This window comes from Bactrocera neohumeralis, chromosome 6, assembly GCF_024586455.1.
Source record: "Bactrocera neohumeralis isolate Rockhampton chromosome 6, APGP_CSIRO_Bneo_wtdbg2-racon-allhic-juicebox.fasta_v2, whole genome shotgun sequence".
NCBI classification, from domain to species: domain Eukaryota; kingdom Metazoa; phylum Arthropoda; class Insecta; order Diptera; family Tephritidae; genus Bactrocera; species Bactrocera neohumeralis.
In genome coordinates, this window is record NC_065923.1 from 13,309,207 (window position 1) to 13,326,778 (window position 17,572).

The following is a 17,572-nucleotide window of genomic DNA, read 5'->3' on the forward strand; positions in this document are numbered from 1 at the left end:
TTTCATTTTGTTTTTGGTCAAAAGTGAACTCGCGCGGACCCCATTGCACAGAACTTCCTCATACCCACAACTTCACTCTACGGTCATAAAAATTTTTTTTGGACTCTTTTTATATTTTCCTTCGGTAGCAACCTCTGTTGGGTGTACACTGCGTTCACCGTTTTTGGTGCTCATTTCACCACGTCTAAACTTAGCATACCAATCCTTAATGGTTGATTTTCATGGGACAGTGTCCGAAAACTTGTCATCAAGCCAAGTTTCTACTTCAACCCTATTTTTTCATATCAAATAGCAATGCTTTATCAGCACGCAAAATTCTTTTTTATCCATTTTTTCGCAATAACGAAAATTGCTTCACTTAAAATGATATGAATCACAAATTAATGATCTGAGAGCTGATGAAGTTATACACGCGGCTTTTGAAGATTATGGCTAACTGGAACTTATTTGTATGATAGTACAATGAACAGAGCACTCACTCCGGCAACCGCAGAGTTGCGCACAAAGCTACTCAAGGACTGGATTTGTAGAAACATCCAGACACTTTCTCGTCCATTGTCTAGCCTTTGCCAGACTGGCTCTGGCCAACTCACAGGCTCTTTATGGAAAATACGCAAACAATCTTTACTCAATGAAAAATTCTCTTTGCGTTTTCAAAATTATTTGCATTCCCTCAGAAACATTTATGTAGCCAAACATCTACACCAAAAATATTCTGAAGACGAATTCAATGGTTCAATGCATATTCAAATTAAAAATGGTGAAGCAATTTTCAAAGCGTTGGACATTGGAAGATATAATAAATAAAGTATCATAAATTTCAGCACAATTATATTCAAAAGCGATCTTATATCTGGTTTCTAAGAAATTAAAACATAATATTCCTTCCAAGTTTACAAATCGCTATGCTAAACAGAAACAATTATGCTATTAAAATGGTAATATCCTTTCTCTGATTTATTTAGGAAATTTAACCCATAAAATTATATTAGAAAATAAAATTTAATAAGCAAAATTTGTGCGATTAAAACTATAAAAATCAAATTCGTTGTGTCCTATAAACTGTAAGATAACATTGTGGCAACAGAGTTATAACAGTAGCATAACTAGGAAATGTTAATGTGCTTTCAATGAGCTTTTTTATTATAGCGCACATGTAAGGAGCTTTTAATGCTTTATTTAAACATTCAAAAACAATCGAACTGTCTTATATATAAGTATATTATTAGTTAAAAAGTATTTCAATATACAAGGTAGTCTCCTTCTGCTTCAATACAGTCCTTTGCACGGTCCAAAAGCATGTCGAACGAGTGTATGCCGGTGCAAGCCTTTTTAATGGCCTCTACGTCTGCATAACGCTTTCCTTTCATGGGCGAATGCATTTTTCCTATAAGGAAGAAGTCGCACGTTGCCATATCAGGTGAATACGGGGAGTGGTTAATGGTTAAAATGAGATTTTAATTTGGTCTATCGCATAACAACTGCGCCGGCTTACCCTCTTCTGAAGTAAATTGTGTTCCAGTGAAAACGTTCTGTATCGGCCAGGACAAATGATAGTCATAAGGGCCAAACACTCACTTATAAGGGAGGTGGGGAAAAACTTCCAAGGCGCTGTTTTCCCAACTATTTTTAACCGGTCCGCAACAAAAAGCCAAACGTTAACCTAATGGAAAATTATCGCTTCGTGTTTAGTCGCGAATTTCGAACGTGTTCATACGTTCGACACTTTAATAAGATCTTGTCAGTACTCTTTCCCATTAATATTTTTATCCGGTTTTGGAATAATATCTTGCCCTTCTTATCCCACCAAATACAGAGCAATAGCTTGGCGTCATGAATATTCGGCTTTGCCGTAGATTAGGCTGGTTGGTCAGGTTTCACATAAGATTCGTAGCGTTTGAGTTGCGGAAATGGATCCATTTCTCATCACCGATCACAATCTGAAAAACGACTTATTTTTGCAGGATTCATGCAACATTGCTGATATGTAAAACATTCTTTCAACGTCTTTTGCCTTCAATTCATATGGGGTGCCATTTTTCTTGATTGAAATGCTAACTCTTCTTGTTTCTGGCAATAGTCTTCATCTTACAGTTCCTCATCTTCAAATTTTGTTGTACGCTCAGTACGTCCTTCGTCTTCCAAGCCAAAGTCACTACTTTTAATTGTACAAACTACTTCTTTCAAGTTTCTTCAGTTAGAGCCAACTAAATACGATAATTTACGGCTGAGGTTTTCTTCATATCTTCATATTAAATGGATTTACGTTTTCAGACTTCAAATGAATAACAAATGCCGAAAAAGACGCACAAGGACAATACCTTTCCAATGAATGTGCGAAATCGTTGCGAATGTTGAACGACGCTTACGGTGATTGAAAAACACAAACCTACGAGTGGAACAGAACCATCAGAGACGATCCAGAGTTCGTTGAAGACATGCCTCGCTCTGGACGACCTTCCACCTTTCGAACTGATGAAAATATTAAAATAGAGAAGAACATGGTGCTTGAAAATTGTCACGAAAGTATTAGAGAGATGGCAAGAGAGCTCGACATCTCTCGCGAGTCCAAGCAAACAAGTCAACAATCATCGGAATAGAGTGAAAAAACGAGCGAAAATAAATATTTCTTTTACAATTTCCGGGCATTTTTTTGTCACAGTGTAAATACCTAAAATATTTATTCTTTCGTCTATAAAATCTCTTTTATTTCATTTAAATTAAATTGTACACCAAGTTGCTACTTAAATATATACTAATTAACACACAGACATAAAAAATTGCATTACTTAAGTAATTAACATTCAACACGACTGCAGAACACGCCGAACAGTCCCACCTCTCTTACACTAATACAAGCTAACGTGTCGAATAAACTCGATGAAGCCGGCGAATGTCTCCTTGCAGATGTGAATGATATCGGATGGCGCCACTTGGAAGTTCTCACCGGGCAACTCGACCGTGAAGGACATGGGGATGCCCAAGTTGCCATAAGCATAATCGTCCAAACCGCCAGAAGCCTCGTAAAGTATGCTAGCCGAAGTGCCGACAGTGTAATGGGTGCCACGGTATTTGGCGATTTGGTTGGCGGCGCGTTGAGCAACCGAATGCAGCAGGTTGCGGGTGGGGGCAACGGCATTCCTGAAGTGTGGGTATAATTGCAAATTGTGGTAATTAGTAAGATGAAATTTTTTCGAAGCACATAATTTGAAAAAGAAATTTATTGTATCGAATAGGTGGTGGAAGTTAAGGCTGAGTATTTCGCTTACCTCGAATAACCGTAAGGATAGAACAAGAACTTGCCAAACGAGTGCACATCCAAGCTGAGTTTCACGCGATGGCGATTGTACTCCAAATAACGTGCGACTGCCGCTGTCTCAGGCTCCGATGTGGGACCAGTGCCGGAGTAGACTTCGGAGCAAAGCTGCAAATACAAAGAAAAAATCAATTTAAAATTGTGCAATTTTAATATTTTAGTGGAAGAGTGCGCTCACATTTTGACTGGCGCCATTATAGTTCCAGTTGTTCGGGAAGTTGCGGTTGATATCCACACCAGCACAGGAGCGACCACCGTAGCGATGACGATTCTTGCGCCAAAAGCGATCCTAGCGCATAAAATTTTTTATTAGATTTATTCAAAAAAGCAAATATGTCGCTTGCAACTCACATTCGTGAAGGAGTACTCATAACCATCAGGATTGACCAGTGGCACCAAATAAATTTCGACATCTTGCAACACCCTTTGGAATGCGCGCAAATTGTTCAACAGTTCATTGGCCAAATAAAGCACAGTTAGCGGTGTAATCCACTCACGTCCGTGTGTCGCCGACTGTATGTAGGCCACACGACGATCACGCACTCGGCTGTTGAGCGATATGGAGAGCGCCGCTATGTGGCGACCCTCAGAGGAGCGACCAAGCGATTCGTAGCGGCAATTTTGCGGGTGGCGAGCAGCCAAAGCGCTCATATAATTTAAGACCTATGGAATTTTAAGAAATGTAAGTTTCATTAAAAATACTTGTAATGTTTTCCATTATTACGAACTTCTGAGTAGCGCGGAAAGTGCGAGAAGAAACCGCGCGCCTGTCGTCTTGGGCGATTTAGCTCGCATTCAGAACCCTCACAGGCACCGAGTGTTTCATTGAAAGCAGACCTGAAATATATATTTATTTTTTTATTAATTTTTAAAGCAGATGTGTTTTGGATTTAGTGGTCTCACATCTCCTCCATCAGCGGCTTGGCCACGAATTGTGCATTCAATTCGTTCAAGCGCGCCTCAAATGTGGATTGCTCTGTCGGTGATACTGTGACGACGGACATATTGCGTGTTAGCAGCCAAAAGTCCAGTTCTGTTGATTCTGTTTGTAAATCGACAAGATAGTTGAAGGCATCCTCGCCATCGTGGAAGACTGTGTATTTGTTGTAGCTACAAAATATATGGAAAAAAGTTTTAGTATTATTAATGGTTATATGATTTATTTTTATTTTTATATTCTTGCAACATGTTGCTACAAAGTATACTAGTTTTGTTTAAGTAACGGTTGTATATGTTACCTAAAACTAATCGAGATGGATAAGGAATTATATACAAATATATAAATGGCAGACGACTTTACGAATTTTCGATAGAAAGACCTCCATTAGACAGACCTCCACTCCGTTGGAAAGACCAAGTGTACTATAGAAGAATCTGGCTACACTTGGAATCTCCAATTGGCGCCAAACAGCGAAGACGAAGTACGACTAGCATGTTGTTGTAAACTAGACTATAACCGCGTAAGCGTTGTCTACGCCAATAAAGAAGAAGATATAAATGACAAGACGAGTCAAATACCTAGTGGTTGTCTGCCTGTTCATCCACCCATGTGTGCAAACGATAAGGATTTCTGGCAACCCTACCCACCCTGTGAAAATGTATGAATTCAAATTCTAACCCCGCCCACTCCCCATATTACGGTTTTGTTAGACACTAATAAAAGACCGCTGCATCAATAAATAAATACTCTAGGGTCATACCATGTGTCCAGAAAAAACTTTGCAAGAATATTGTATTTCATCTTACGCTCAAAAATGGTTGAAATCGGGCTACAACTATTCAATTCCCCCAGATACCGGATATGTGGACCCCAGTTGCCATTGTGAACCTTTTATCAAAAGTATTGGTCAATCTGTCAGATATATTATAGAAACTCTAAGAAAATACATTCTGATAATAGGATGCCTGGATGTCAAAAATGTTTTGAATCTGATGAATACTTTCAGCTTCTTTTTGACAGATCACTTGTGAGCCATGTCAAGCTGTCATGTTATTTTTGTTCAGTATTGTTTGGCACTTCATCATGGAAAGACCTACTTCTGAAACAACTTCTGAACAAATCGCTCAACAAAATCAGCCTAATGAGCGTACTATTCACAACACCAGTCGCAACATCTCATTGTTGGATAATATTCGATCCAATACACCACGTCCAGCTCACTATGAAGTAAATATAGCAGTCGTACCTGAGAGTATACAAGAAGACCGCGGAGAGTCGATTAGGCACCGTTCGCAGCAACTGGGACTGACGTATGGAACGACTTGGCGCAGTTTACTTCGAGATCTTAAATTGAAAGTGTTCAAAATACAGATTGTGCGTCGACCTTCCCAAGCGACATCGCTTAGGTTTATTGGCTCTTGAAAAGTTCCAAGAAGATCCGAAGTTTTTGAGCTCAATTTTGTTCCACGAGAGCCCCATTTCTAGCTCAATGGGTATGTACTCGTAAATAAGCAAAATTGCCCATTTGGAATGAAAAGCAACTTGAAGAGCTGCCATTTCATCCAGAAAGAACAACGGTTTGGTATGGTTTCTGAGCCGGTGGAATCATGGGTCCATATTTATTCAAAAGTGATGCCGGTGAGAACGTAACCATCAAAAGCGAACGCTTTTGCGCCGTGATAACCGACTAGTTTATGGCTGAAATTGAAGCTCGTGGTCTCGGCGACATTTGGTTTCTACAAGACGGCGTCACTTCCCACACATTGCATCAATCAATGAATTGAGAGAACACTTCGGAGAGCAGTTAGATTTCACGTTTTGGGCTGATCGATCGTGTGATGTTATATCATACCGCTAAACTTTTTCCTGTGGGGATATGTAAAGTTTAAAGTCTAAGTGGACATTCTCGTTTTAATTCAGGCATTGAAGCAAAATATCACGCATGCCATTCGTCCGTTACCAATCGAAATGAACGAGTCATTAAAAATTGGACTCAATGGATGGACCATCTAAGACGTAGCCGCGGCCAACACTCGAATGATAATAAATATTCCCTATTAAATTCGAAGTTTCTGTGTTTTTTCTTTAAAAAAGTTGAAAACCTCGAAATGGATTACCCTTTATATAAATAATCAGTATGACAAGTTTACTTTTTAGAATATCCTTTTCTCTACTAGAAACTGCTCAATTGTCGAAAACACCATTTAGGGGTTTTTTGTTTGTAAACTGTATTATAGCTTTGGTGTAACCGAATTTAACGTCGTTTTCTTGGTTTTTCTTCTAATAACAAATATTTTTTTTTTGTATTTTGTAAATTTTTCACAATCATCTTTTCTCTAAATTTCTAAACAATTGCTTTCCAAGTTATTATTATTTTCATTGCTTAATTTTATCAAAGCTAAAGCACTTAAAAGCTTTCCAAAAACATACGTTAAATTTTTTTCGAAATCGCAAAACTGCCAGATGTCGTCGAAATCATTAACAATATTTATCACAAATAAATGTCTCATTATACAAATAATAGCGCTGAGTTGCATTGTCAACAGGAGATTATTTTGCTGTAAAAAATTGTAAAAATTATAAAATAAATAATAAAAAAGTCAAATATTTTAAACAACGAACACAAACAAAGACAAAAACAACAACAAATATTGTCAATAATGGCGTTAACAATTTCGAAATAATTTCATCAAATATATTCATAAACAAAAGACGGCTTAACACGCGTTTGTGTAAGTGAAATTGCTGCTTCAACACCTGACTAGCAAACAAGCATACATACCTACAACATTACAACAATAATAAAGTCATTGGCATTGCTGCAACAGTAGCAGTGTGAATTTCGAAATGTCTATTGTCATGATTAAGGGAATTAAAATAATCACGCAAGCGCACAAAATCAAAAATACCGTATAAAAAAACAACATAAACAAAAACTGCCGAAAATATTGCAACTCAAGCGGCAGTGACAAGTGCAACGCGGGCAACAAAAAAAGCTATAACAAACAATTGCGTAGCAAGAAATTACACACACACGCATATATATATGCATATCGGATAAGCATAGGTATATACTAAATAAATGTGCATATATATAATATTATATATTCATTTAGATATACAAATATTTGGGATTTGAATTCTTAATTAGCATTTGCTTTGACTTAGAGCTTCATTCATGCTTGATATATTTTGTCGACACGACATCATTAATATCCAACAAAAAAAAAAGTTGAGCACGATAATTGGTATACAACAGGTGTACAATTATTCACTACTATTCGAACATGATTACTTACATATATGCATATATAATTATATGAAGATGCTGCCAATGTTTGTTTTTTAATACAGACAACCTTTATAAGATCGCCCTCTAAACACCTGCGGCTGACACTAATGGCGCCAACGTAGACACCAGACAGATGTCGTAGTGACCACAAAAAACATTAAACAAAGGAAGAAAATTACAACAAAAGCAATGTCGTAATTTAGCATTTTTTATATTTCATTTTTGTTTTTTGGTGATTTAATTATATTTTATTTTTTGTTTATTTTAAGCCTGTAAGCATTGAAGTCGGTGATTTTTTTTTTTTTGTTTTATTCATATGCAGATTTTTATTCAAAGGCCAAGCAAGGAGTAAGACAAAGCATTCAATTTGCTTGTTAAGTAATTAGCTGAAAATATAGATCGAAGCAGAGTCTTCTCATACCCAAACAGCACCATAAATTTCTCTTGATCACTCAATCCCTTGAATTTTTCTTGAACAAGTAGAAAAAGGGTGATCCAAATGAATTAATGGTCTGTATAGCGAGGAGATGACATCCAAAAGAAATCTGAGCTTCATATAGTCAACAAGATTTTTGCATTTCGCCACTAAAAGAATCAGTTAATAAGTTTCTTAAGGCAAAGTGAGAAACAGACCGGTACCTGCTGCAGACGAAGAGCTGAAATCACCTCTTTATTACAATTTAACTGCTGTTTGCGCTGCGTTCTAAGGTAATGTACTCTCCGCTCTTTCATATATGCTCACATAAAACCAGTACTTTAATGATTTTCAGAAACTTGCTGGGCGTTACTTTAAGAAATGTGATTCCTACTCGGTGGAATTAAGTGGTCAGCAATTTCCGGCTTAAAAAAAACGGAAATATGCACAAGCTATGCCCATATTGGAGAGCTGCTTCTTGAATATTCTTCTTCTTTATTGACATAGACACCGCTAACCGTTGGTTATAGCCGAGTTTACAACAGCGCGTTCTTCCTTTTCGCTGCTTGGCGCCAATTGGAGATTCTATGTGAAGCCAGGTCCTTCCCCACTTGGTCTTTCCAATGGAGCGGAGGTTTTCCTCTTCCTCTGCTCCGAATACTTTAAGAACTGGAGTGTTTTCGTCCATTCGGACGACAAGACTTAGCCAGCGTAACCGCTGTCTTTTAATTCCCGGAACTATGAAAATGCTGTCGTATAGATCATACAGCTCATCGTTCCATCGAATGTTATATTCGCCGTGGCCAACGCGGAAGGACAGTAAATCTTCCGTAGTACCTTTCTCTCGAAAACTCGTAAAGTCGACTCTACAGATGTTGTCATTGTCCATGCCTCTGCACCATATAGTAGGACGGAAATAATGAGTGACTTATACTTGCAGAATTTGATTTTTGTTCTTCGAGAGAGAACTTTACTTCGCAATTGTCTACTCAGTCCGAAGTAATAGTAGTAGTAGATTTCGAGGCTGACATTGCTGGTAAATGCTGGTTCCAAGATAGACGAAATTATCTACGACTTCGAAGTTATGATTGTCAACAGTGACATGGAAGCCAAGGACTGTTTGTTTCAAGACATGAGATATTTCGCTCAGTTCTCCTTTACCACCAAACCCATTTGCTTCTCTTCCTCTTCTTCTTGATCCTATTACACAAAATTTGTCTATGTGGAAGTTTACGATGCTTTTAAACCTTGTTAGGTTGTGACCCTCCATTATCTACTTTGCTATTGCCCCACATGCCACGTGTGCTCTTCTAGACAAGAGTTCATTTAATCATTATAACAATTACAACTTGTTAAAAGCAATAACATTGCCCAAGAAAGTTCATGGAAATTATTTATTCTACTCGAATTCGTAATTTTATTCGTTTTTTGATGGATTGAGGATAAACAATTTTTTTTTATAGTGACAATTCTATTTAGAAATTAAAAATATATTATTTCACTATACACATAACTTATTTCAAAAAAAATCAATCACATACATATTTTTTAAGTTCTTGTGTAGTCCAGTTCGTCTTTCAACCTAAAGTAATAGAATTTCGTTTCAATATTCAAATTTCAGAACGATTAAGTCAATAAATGTCCTGTTCAAACCAGCCTAAACTGGCCGTCATTAGCGGCGCAGCAATTAAGACAACAAGTTCGTACCACTTCCTTTCTAAAATATTCGCATTGAATTTCAAGCATAACACAAATGATAAATGATCATATTTACTTCCGTTTTCGAATACTTTCAGCGCAAGTGGTTGGTCGTGTCATCAAGGTCAGCCGATTTTGATTAGCTAATGTGTGTCGCACATACATATATATTAAGACACATACAGTAATACAAATATACATATATACACAAATATGAATATTTAAGCAGTGGAATGCGTGTTACTTTGGTCACCACTGTTTATCTGCCCGTTAACTAATACGTTAGTGATAACTTAAATTGATAAATAACTTCCGCTGATAGCAACTCAAATTGAATATACAAACATATACATAATTACCTATACGTATATGCAATAAATAAATTATATAACATATAAGCAAGATATTTGCATAGCAGTTAAAAATATTAAAATGTGAAATATTTGGGCGACAATATTTATGCGGCGCCAACTTGAGAAATGTTTGTGTTAGGCTTCACTATATCACATCTTCATATCAGCACAAATACCATAAAATAAGAGGTTAATTTAAACTCAATTTACATAAATAAGTGGATATTTAGTAAAATTTCCATTAGCCGTTGCATTTTTAATGACATTTTTTTAGTTATATTTTTAGCTCATTTATTTTTACTTTTTATTTATAGTTTCCAATAAAAAATTAAACACACATACATATGTATTCACAGTGCATATAAATTAATTACTAATGAGCCTAGCAATTTATGATGCCAAACAGAGACTTTGATACATAAATTAAAAATATTGGAGTTTTGGAATTTTTTTGAGAATTCCTAGGCTGGAAATTTCAATGTCAAACATAGATAATACAAGTGCCTGACGGTTTATTATTGGTGATTTATGAAGTGAAACAAAGACCTTGAATTATAAATTAAAAAAAGGAAAGTTTTATAATATTTCCTGATAAATCCTCGAATTGAAATTTTAAAGTGAAAAATATGTAACACACCTTCTTATGTAATCGGTGTCAAATGTGTTATTACATAATTTCTGCGTTTAGAGGAATTAGAAAAATCTATTACATGATTACCGTCACCGAAGCATGATTTTGTCTTAATTTTTTGTTACTGAAAAATACCAAACTACGATAAGTGGACAAGCAGATAGTCGTATTATAAATATATTGAATAGGTTTTCATCATTTTCATTTTTTTATTAATTCACAGAAAGAGCATTTAAATAAATGTAACATGGTAAAAAATTATGCTAAAAATATCTATGTTTAATATAATTAGAACAATTATCAAAGTAAATGCCAAATAAAAATAAATATTTATAATTTCGGTACACAATTTTTTATTACATTGCCATATAAAAAGCAATATATCTAAATTCGGTACAAAAATACCTATATAAGGTACGGTGGTATCTAAATTCGATACAAAACTTTTGCATTAAAATGCTACATAAAAAGGTATATATCTAAATTCGGTACAAAAACACCTATATATGTATATACGTTATGGTGGTATCTAAATTCGGTACAAAGCTTTTGCATTGCAATGCCAGATAAAAAGAAATATATCTAAATTCGGTACAAAAATATCTAAATACGGTATGGTGGTATCTAAATTCGGTACAAAGCTTTTGAAATGAAATGCCAGATAAAAGGGAATATATCTAAATTCGATACAAAAATACCTAACTACGGTATAGTGGTATCTAAATTCGGTACAAATATTTTGTATTATTTCAAGAAGATAACTACATTTGATGTATATCACGAAGCCATATGCAAAAGTCTAAAAGTATGATGCTGGCGTAAACAATAGAAGCGCTAGTAAAGTTTATAAATTTTATACGATACAAACCATAACTCGTGATTTCATGCCTCTATAAATTTTAATGTCACTATTGTATTTTGATATGAATAAGAGGAAGAAACCACCCATAAACAGACACAGACGAACCAGCCTTTTTGTTCAGTTATTAGAGTTGTCTGCTTAATAGATTGTACTCAATAAATATCAACAAATTGTGGGACCGGTCAATATGGTAATGGAGATGTGCGCTTAATAGAGCGTCCATTTAATGCAGCTTTCACTGTATTTCTTATTTATGAATTGTTTTGACTATCCCATCTTCTAAGTTGCTTCAAACTGGGCACAGTGTGCTAAATTTTGCTAACATCAGTTCATTAGTTTAGGAGCCCATCGCGGACAAAAAACGCGACACGTAATTTTTATATATAAAGACATTTTTTATAATGCATTAGTTACCTACAATCGGGTTAAAACCTCCTATAGTTCCGGATGAAGCTACTTTTGCGATCACAAAAGCACTTTCATACGATCTTGAGTGGAAAAAACTCTTTACATATTATCTGAGTTAATAGTTACACTTTCTCTTCAATTTCTAACTAACGCACAAAAAAGAACAATAAAAAAATACTTTCAGAACACTATTTAAAATAATGACTTAGCAAAATATATTTTCAAACGATGATTAAACACTTAGAAAAATATGATAAATTGTAAATGAGATTCTTAACCCACAACAACATATGTATATATTTTCTTATATAAAATAGAACTATCAACAACAACCGGCAACGTCACTGAATAAATTCGTAAAAATCACATAAATATGTGATAAGCATTTTGGGTTTTTCTCTCAACTGCTAAGTGCTTAACTGCAGTTTGATAGCCTCTGAGCTGCTGAGTATGCATAGAGCAATTGCTTCCACATTGAAAATAACACAAACAACAATGCATTCAACAATTGTTATGCGCGCGCGAGCGCTTACAAAGCATATTTAGATGCTTAGCTGCATGAAATATTTACATACAAAAGCATAAATATGCAAGTGGGTATAAGAAACGTGTGTTTTGTTTGCTCGAACTCATCTCCGTTAGCGGCAAAGGCTTAACAAAAGCGAGGAAAGTAAACATTAGTATGCAATAAAAGCGCTTGCCAATAAACAACAAAGCGAAATGCAACAAAAGAAAAAAAAAATATATAAAATATTATCAGATATTAAAACACCAGCTCCCCGTTGTTTACAAACCCGGTGTTTGCAAAACAGTACATGCTTTTTAATTGTACTTTTGCTTTTTCACAGTCACTAGTGTAGTGGTGAATGCAGAGTGAACGCGTTTTCGGGTAGAATTAACAATCAAGCTGTGCCAAAAATTTCAATTTTGCAACAGTTTAAATTTGTTCATAATTTATTTGAAATTTTAATGCAACAACTTGTGTTTAACTCGGTCAAAGGCATGTGAAATATGAATTTCCAGCAGCGAGTTCGTGTCTTAAGTCTTTCGTTTTCCGCTCTGTGTTTTGGCAGCGCTTTGAGCGCAGCGCGCAAGGTTGCCTATTATGAATGTGATTATTTAAGAATTAAAGTGCGTTTGAAAAATAAAAATAAACTCGAAGCGGACGCGTAATCAGTTGGTTGCACAAAATTTGTTAATGAATTCGCTAAGGTCGTTTGGTGTAGCAACTGTGGCAGAGCTTTTGGAGGAAAGTATAATTGTTGTTGTTTTGGGAATACACTCTTTATTGTTGTTATATAAGATAACTTTATAATTTGCTTGCAAAAACTTTCTGATATAATTTTTATTAATACTTCCAAATACATTTAAACATCTATGAGCTAAACTCTTTTGAGGCTTTTGGTTGTCATAGCGTATGAGTAACAAAATAAGCGTGTAGCTAAGCACTAAATTAAGATATAAAGCTGTAATTTGGTACAGAGGATCGCAGTAGCAAGGCGCACCTGTACACAAACATTTTTGAAAAAATGGGCGTGGTCCCACCCTCTATCAAGTTTAATGTACATATCTTCTAAACCACTTAAGCTACAATAAGCAAATTTGCTGAGTACAAATCTTATAAGAACTTCTACCGACAGTGTGAAAATGGATGAAATCGGTAGATAACCCCGCTCACTCCCCATATAACGGTACTGTTAAAATCTATTAAAAGCGAGAAAAATCAAGAACTAAATATGCCAGAGACATTAAATTTTACATGCGAGATGGTATGACTAACTACTGGTACTAACTTATGCTTAAAATATCTATGTTTAATATAATTAAAACAATTATCAAAGTTAATGCCAAATAGAAATAAATACTTCTAATTACGGTACAAAAATACCTATATGCGGTATGGTAGTATCTAAATTCGGTACAAAAATTTTGCATTACAATGCCACATAAGAAGGAGTTTATCTAATCCGGTGCAAAATTACCTATATACGGTATAGTGGTATCCGATTATAACAATAAAAGCCAAATAAAAATAAATATTTCTAATTTCGGTACAAAAATACCTATATACGGTATTGTGGTATCTAAATTCGGTACAAAAATTTTGCATTGAAATGCCACATAAGAACGAATATATCTAAATTCGGTACAAAATTACCTATATAGGGTATAGTTGTATCTAAGTTCGGCACGACTCTTTCATATTATTTTAAGTAGATACTTGCATATAGTGTATACCTTGTAACAATATGCAAAAAACTGAAAGTATGATGCTGGCACAAATAAGAATAGTGCTGGTAAACTTTATACGATACAAACCATAACTCGTGATTTCACGTCTTTATAAATATTAATATGACAGAACTTTAATGGAGCTAGTTTCAAAATTGTATAAGCGGGCGTGGCCCACTTGTGTGTATCAAAAATGGGGTTGAATAGGGACAATACTTCCCTGAGCTCCCATATATCTAATATGTATAAAGATTTATGAACTTCCAGGTGACTACATATAACGGTCAACGCCTGAGTTATCTCAATGAATATAAGAGAGCGTGTTTTGCAGATAACGGTGCAAAATTTGTGCTAAGAAAGAATAAAATTTCGAAGAGCACAAATAATTAAACGAAACTTTTTTTTTGTTGTTTGAAAATTTGTTAACAAATATTCATCAGTGGTCTGACTTACAGGGAAATTAAATTTTATTTAACTCGCAAAAAAATTGAATACTTACAAATTTGAAAAATAAAAATCGTAGAAAAAATCTAATCCTCCGAAAAAATATTTTTTTAATATTTTATTTCCCAACTAAACATAAACAGTTAATGATACATTTTATTAACAATTCAATTTTTTTCTTTTACCCTGCTTACTTACCCTTCATAACGGTCCAAATTCGACGCTGCCGCTCCAGCACATAACGCCAATACGGCTATACTGAACGCTTTCAGCCACATTTTGTGCAAGGAAAGATGCAAAATTTATTCAACTCACTGGTTCAGACTCAGAAAAAGCTTATATGGCACTTGCTGTTAGCAATTTTTTTAAAGCACTTTTTTCTTTATCTTTTTTTAAATTTTTCGTTTATTTCGTTTAACACTTTCGGGTTCTCATAATCGTGGTTTTATATTCTAAAATGCAAAATTTGAATTAATTAGATATGTTGGAATTAACACAAGTTTTTTTATTGAAAGAATATTTATAAATTTGCATGTCGGCGCAATTTGCATTCAACGGCGAATTCGCATGCGCAAAGCATTGTCGACGATGACATGGAGATACCGGGATATCGCGACTTTTGCAGTTGAGTGACTCGTGCACATGCGCGCTGACATATTATTGTGTGTGTGTGTGTGTATGTGTTTGTAGACGATTGGCTATTGCAGTTAAGTGTTCACTTTGCCGCATTTATATGTAATAATGATACTTGTGTATAAATTTTAAGAAAATATGTCAAAAAATTTTAAAACTATTTTCTTAATTTACCTAATAAAAGCTCTTAAATTTAGAATGTTTGCTTTTGTTTGTAAATAAAAAATGTAAATTTCTCCTATTTTGATTTTTTTTCATTTACTTTTAATATACTTAAATAAACGATTGAATATATAAGTATTTAAAACACTAAACCCACAAAATGTTTCTGTATATTAAAAAATATCAATTTTTCAGATTTAAATTTACAAACAAAAAAACATTTAAAAATATTTTTAAATTCAAATCTTTTTAGTTTTTAAGAAAAATATGTATAAAACATTTTAAAGCATCTTATTTTAATATATATAAAAATAAGTAAATAATCACAATTTGTAATTATAGTTTCAACAGTTTTTAGTTTTTGTAATTTCAGCATAATTATTTTTTAAATTTATTATATTTGTTTTACAAAATTAATTTCAGGATTTAAGTACTAAATAAACAAAAAGCTCTACAAAATTTGTAATTTTATTTAAAGTATTAAATAAAATTATGAATTTTTTAATATTTTTTTTTTAATTTAGTACATAAATCCTCAGGTTAATTTTTCTTAATTATAAAATTATAATTTTTTTTTATATATAAATTTTTTAAATTATAAATTATAATTTTTTAGTATATTAAAAATTAAATTTTTTTTTAGAATTTCTTTTAATTTTAAAGTAAATGTTTTTAAAAAAAAATTGTATAACATACATATGTATATACAAAAATTATTATTAATTATTTAAAATTAATATTAAATTGCTATAAAATGTTTAATTAACATATACTTTCTCTTTTAATTAAGAAGTACTAATTTATTAATTAGCTAAAATAATTTAATATTTGTAAATTATTATTAATTAAATTATTTATTTTTTAAAATTTGTCTTTTTTTATGTTCCTTCTACTCTTTTATAATTAAAACATATATTTTTTAATATTTAAAATTATTATTAATTAAATTATTAGTTATTAATTTTATTAATTGTCTTATCTTATATTTTTCCTACTGTTTTGTAATAAAAATATAAAGTTAATAATATTTTAAAATTATAATTAATTAAATTATTAATTATTTATGTTTTTTTAATTTTTTAATGTTTGTCCCTTTTATCTTTTTTCTATTTTTTTATAAAGAAAATATATCTTTTTTAATATTTTAAAATTATTATTAATTAAATTGTTAATTATTAATTTTTGTCTTTTTATGTTTATTTTACTTTTTTTATAATAAAAATGTATGTATATAATTTAATATTTTAAATTATTACCAATTTTTTTGTTCCTTTTTTACTTTTTTATACTCTTTTATGTTATTACAATTTAATTTTAATTGTTTAATGATAATATTATAAAAAGTATATTATTTGTTTTATATATTTCTTTGCTTAAAAATTTTTCAAGTATTTTTTTTTTTATTTATGAAAAACTTTTCACTATTTTTTTGTATACAATATTTTTCAAAAAAATTTTTTTTAAGTTGTATATTTTTTATTGATAATTTAAAATCTAGATTATAATAATTCTATATGTGATATAGAATTTCACCTTTTTCACTTTACTTAATGGCGAGTTATTCCAATAAATTTTATTTGTTCAAAAATTTGAAAAAAATTTTAATATTACTTTATAATTTTATTAATTAAAGAAAGTGTATATTTTTATCAATTTTTTCATATTTTTTATAATTTTTTTGGTCCGCTTTTTCACCAACGCCCAAACACACACACATAACAACAGCAGCAGTAACGCACTTCATTTTTCACAAATTAAAGTTTTAAAATTCACTAAACTCCAGCGCCACAAAATCCACTTCACATCAATGTCAATAACAATAGCAACAACCAATCAGTACCGCCAAGAGCTGCCCAGAGCTGCCACGTCCGTACCGCTTTCGATAATACCGCAGACTGATGCTCACCTTCCGTCTGGGCTGAGAAAGAAGACGAGCGTGCGCGATTAGAAGTAGAAAAATATGCACGAAAAAGCAAAAAAAAAAATAAAAAAATTAACAAAAAGTAGAAATAAAATTAGTTTTAGATACAAGAAATTAAAATAATGAAGCTGGAGGTGAAGTTGAGACCGAAAATGCAAACGCGTTAACGACGCGACCGCACAATTAAATCTCGCCGAAAATATTTCGTCGATGCTTGAGATGCCGCAGCGCAACTGTAAAAATCACAAAATCAAAAACAAAAAAA

At 33.0% G+C, this 17,572-nt stretch overlaps 1 protein-coding gene across 3 annotated transcripts; it reads right to left on the reverse strand.

Moving 5' to 3' along the window:
* Positions 1 to 2,679: 2,679 nt before the first annotated feature.
* LOC126762477 (carboxypeptidase B) lies at positions 2,680 to 17,282 on the reverse strand. Of its 3 annotated transcripts, none has more exons than XM_050479252.1 (8): positions 17,227 to 17,282; positions 14,790 to 15,043; positions 4,220 to 4,426; positions 4,045 to 4,153; positions 3,668 to 3,979; positions 3,495 to 3,605; positions 3,270 to 3,424; positions 2,680 to 3,141 (listed from the first exon to the last, which is right to left on the reverse strand). In XM_050479252.1, the coding sequence occupies exons 2-8, from the start codon at positions 14,867 to 14,869 to the stop codon at positions 2,850 to 2,852; spliced, it is 1,266 nt and encodes a 421-aa protein (XP_050335209.1). In that variant the 5' UTR covers positions 14,870 to 15,043; positions 17,227 to 17,282; the 3' UTR covers positions 2,680 to 2,849. The 3 variants fall into 3 exon arrangements, with proteins under 3 accessions (XP_050335209.1, XP_050335210.1, XP_050335208.1); XM_050479253.1 differs by having other exon boundaries at positions 17,217 to 17,273; XM_050479251.1 differs by having other exon boundaries at positions 17,165 to 17,266.
* Between the last annotated feature and the right edge of the window lie 290 nt (positions 17,283 to 17,572).